Source organism: Cannabis sativa, chromosome 6 (genome assembly GCF_029168945.1).
Source record: "Cannabis sativa cultivar Pink pepper isolate KNU-18-1 chromosome 6, ASM2916894v1, whole genome shotgun sequence".
In the NCBI taxonomy this organism is placed as follows: Eukaryota; Viridiplantae; Streptophyta; class Magnoliopsida; order Rosales; family Cannabaceae; genus Cannabis; species Cannabis sativa.
Genome location: NC_083606.1, coordinates 35,772,209 through 35,776,172, shown reverse-complemented (window position 1 = coordinate 35,776,172; position 3,964 = coordinate 35,772,209). Strand labels below are relative to the sequence as shown.

The 3,964-nt window shown below is 37.8% G+C and overlaps 1 protein-coding gene across 2 annotated transcripts; it reads right to left on the bottom strand.

Annotated features, from left to right (window-relative positions):
- Positions 1 to 621: 621 nt before the first annotated feature.
- Positions 622 to 2,452, bottom strand: LOC133038839 (uncharacterized). 2 transcript variants are annotated; one of them, XR_009688388.1, is made up of 5 exons: positions 2,384 to 2,452; positions 2,190 to 2,300; positions 1,987 to 2,099; positions 798 to 1,909; positions 622 to 717 (listed from the first exon to the last, which is right to left on the bottom strand). XR_009688388.1 is itself a non-coding variant. In XM_061117237.1 (4 exons), exons 1-4 carry the CDS (start codon positions 2,405 to 2,407, stop codon positions 1,342 to 1,344), a joined length of 816 nt encoding a protein of 271 aa, XP_060973220.1. In that variant the 5' UTR covers positions 2,408 to 2,452; the 3' UTR covers positions 634 to 1,341. The 2 variants fall into 2 exon arrangements, 1 of the variants encoding a protein (XP_060973220.1); XM_061117237.1 differs by having other exon boundaries at positions 634 to 1,909.
- Between the last annotated feature and the right edge of the window lie 1,512 nt (positions 2,453 to 3,964).

Genomic DNA, 3,964 nt, shown 5'->3' with positions numbered 1-3,964 from the left:
CGAAATTATTAGTGTGAGAATAGTGCCCACACACAGCAAGTGATACCTCAATCATAGTGAGGAAGATCGTGAAGAAAGACTTTCAGCAAGAAGGAGTTTCAGCACTAAAGAATCAGAGAAAGAGATCCAAGTTCAGATATTGATAATGCTCTGCTACAAAAAGGAATCAAGGGCTAGATATCTGAACGGAAGGAGTCATTATATTCTGCTGCACCCAATGTAAGGTTTCCTAAACTTTATATGTGTTTATTTCATCGTTTTAGAAAGTTCATATTTAGGGTGTTAATCAACATACTTGTGAGTAGATCTAAGATCCTGGTAAAATAATTTCCAACATTATACATGTTCTTTGATTTGTTCACTACTACAAAAACCCCCTTTAGAGGCGGTTTTTAAGCCCTTTCAGCGTCGGTTTTTGCGAAATTCGCTACCGACGCTGATCAGGGCGACGCTAAAGGGTTTATATGAACCGACGCCATAGGTACCCCTATGGCGTCGGTTATTAGCTTATAACCGACGCCATAGGGGTACCTATGGCGTCGGTTATTAGCTAATAACCGACGCCATAGGGGAATTACCAACCGACGCCAAAAGCAAGCGATTTTCAGTTTTTTCAACTAACTCTGTTCTTCATCGTTGATCCCATGCACTGTGAGAAGCTCTGGGTCGTAAAACTTGAAAATTTTTCTCAGACCGTTGATGCTCTCCCATATGTGCCTGCCAAAAAAAGTGTTAGTGCCTTATAATAATTTAACTATAATTTGATATAAGGTTAATTAGATTAAAGAAGAGTATACATCATTCCAAACAGCATTCCCTGGTTGCCGATGTAGTCACACGTAGCAACCTGCTGCAAATCCTCTCCAGATAACGTGATCTGGGTGCGCGGTGCAATGAATCCTCGGGGGACAGGAATTGTGATTATATCACGTTTATCTTTGAGCCTTAGGAATTCATGAATCATCCATTTTAGCGAATTAGGGATCAACGCCATCTTCTCTTCCGTGAACAAGTCATCTTCCCGTGCACCACGACCTTGTGGAGAAAGCATCGGAGCTTTCCCCTTTGACGCATCACGTCTTGAGGGCGGTTGAGCCAGTGGACCCTACACAAAACAGAACATAATATATATATATATATATATATCAAATTAAATCCAAATTCTACCGAAATTTCGGCAGCATAACGGTTGTAATTGAATGACCCCAAAAATTTTGAACATAGCTGTATAATGACAAATAACACATATATAACAGTAGTTTTTTCATCCATCCCACCGCAGCACATATATTCGCAGAACCTACTTCACTACGGATGAATATTTAAGATATTCAAACTCCACTAATCATTAATAATTAATTTGAGTTGAGAAGTTACCTCGGTTGTTAAAATTAAGTGTTTAGGCCAAGGAAGGAACATCTGGTATACGTCCCTAACATATCTGCACTCTTCAATTGGGACTGGGATTTCAGCGTCCTCTTGCAGGATTTCCGAAACCATGATCCGGGCATGTGAATCATCGTAATCCTGGCAGTGAACTTTGATCGTACCCACATGCTCGTACAAATACCCTCGGGCCACAATATTGTCGATGTTGTCAGAGCAGAGATGTACTTGCTGATTAAGGGCCGCATGGTCATCAAAATTGTATAGGATACCTTGGTCGTTGAGGGAAATAAACTCCTCAGCATAAATTTGTGGTTGTACCTCATCCTGAGGAGCGTATGGTTGTGGAACATACGCCTCACCAGCCACCTCTCCTTCTTCCTCTTGTTCGGCAGCGTTCCTCTGCTGCTTAAGGGATTGGACTTCGGCTTTTAATTTTTCAATCTCCTTCGCTTGCCGAGCCACAACATCAGACACTTCCCTTTTCTTCCTGCCGAACAGTTGAGATGCCCTGGTCAGGAACCTACAAATCATAAAAAGCAAATTAGCAACGATTTTATTTGTGTAACTAAATAAATAACATTTGAACTAATAGCATACCCAGCAGCCCTGACACGTCCAGGATGCTCTGGTGTCCCGAGCGCCTGCGTCAGGATATCGTTTTGGCCCTGGACCTGAATTTGTCCCTGACTAAGCTTCTCTTCTAATTGAGCCTAATGCACGCATATATTCAAGCAATTAGTATATGAATTATATACACTAACTCATGAGTAGAACTCAATTAAGGATTAATATATACTTACTATCTTCTCTGCAATTTCCTTGTCGTAATCAGTGACAAGTTTTCTACTCTTGGTGCGAGATTTAATCCAAACACGGTGGCGGGGGGGATCTGCAACTTCGAGGTCCTTTTTCTACATAACATTATAACAATGAAATGAGTACCAATTAAATTGTATAGCACATTATAGCACATTAAATTTTAAGTATTACTTACCACAACTTCCCGTACGTTCACCATTCCACTCCGACCACTTCGATGTCTGGATTGAATTTTTGAGGAACGTTCACGTTGTACCTTACTCAATTCCTACAATGCCAAAAAAATACATTAGATACATGTACTTGTATTTAAGAGTTTATCTTAGTGTTAATATAATTAGCGTACCAGAAATTCAGGAGTTAGTCGACTTTCAACAAATTTGCACCAATCAGCAGCGTCGATCTCGGGGTGCTTTTCAGGGACTTGTGCCAGTCGTCCCAGATCATTTTCTTTCAATGCGGGCATTATGATGTCTTTTGTCATCCTATTCTTGAAGTCTTTCATTAACTTCCCAGCTAGGATGAGACAATCATGTTTGAAGGTGTCCGGCACAATGAACCCCGTCTATTTTGAAGGAAAACAAACACGGTTAGAGTCAACATTTGGAGTAATAGAAAAACAAATCAAAATTCTAACAAATAATAGCTTACCTGAATGTCTTTCCAAACTTTATTTTTCAAAGTCGGGTTGACTTCTTTCCAGTTTTTATAAGCCAACCCTATTGTCTGCCGACATCTGACTCCTAGAGTGGATACGAGCTTCGCATAGCTTTTTCCACAGTATTGACCTTTATCATTAACTTCGAGGGCCACTCTTTTGCCCTGATCCATTAGTTTGGATATTTCATTCATTTGCGTCGGCCCTCGTGTAGGTATTGTGGTTGGACACTCTGCCTCTGGGTCTGAATCAGATCCCGAACTCGAGTTGGCCATATCTACACCATTAACAAACAAAATTGAATATCATGCTACTAATAACACTAAATTCTACCGAAATTTGATCCAAATTCTACCGAAATTTTGGCAGCATAACGGCTGTAATTGGACGTTCCCAAAATTTTTAAAAGTGCCTAAAGTAACAAACAAAACAAATATAACAATACAGAACAAAGAAACTAACATAAACAATACAAAATTTATCCACCAATCCGACCGCAGTACATGTATTCGCCGAACCTACTTCACTACGGATGAATATTTAAGATATTCAAACTCAACTAAGCATACATTGATAATTAATTATACTAACAAAAGGTTAGCGGATGGATATACCTATTGCAAATCAGATCAACACCGAAATATGTCGATCGACTCTCAAATATTAGCACACAACCCATAACATAATGCAATATACAACCAAATTAAAATTTTAATTATTAAATTACTTACTAGTTATTAAACAAAGTAGCAAGTTACTAGTTACTAATTTCCATAATTTTTTTTAAAAATAACATATACATATATATACATATATAATCAACTAAATATCACACTACCATTATTTTAAAAACTTTAACTCTAAACTAATTAAATTCCTACTACCTCTCATTCTCATTCACAACAAATATATATACAATACAAATACACAAAATACACAAATAGTATATACACAATATATATACACACAACATATATATAAACACATATTCAATAATAAAATACAAAATATATACATATATATTATATATCAAGTAAATAAATATTTACCTTATAAACGCAATTCGGCGACAAATTGCGACCGAAAATCCGGCCACCT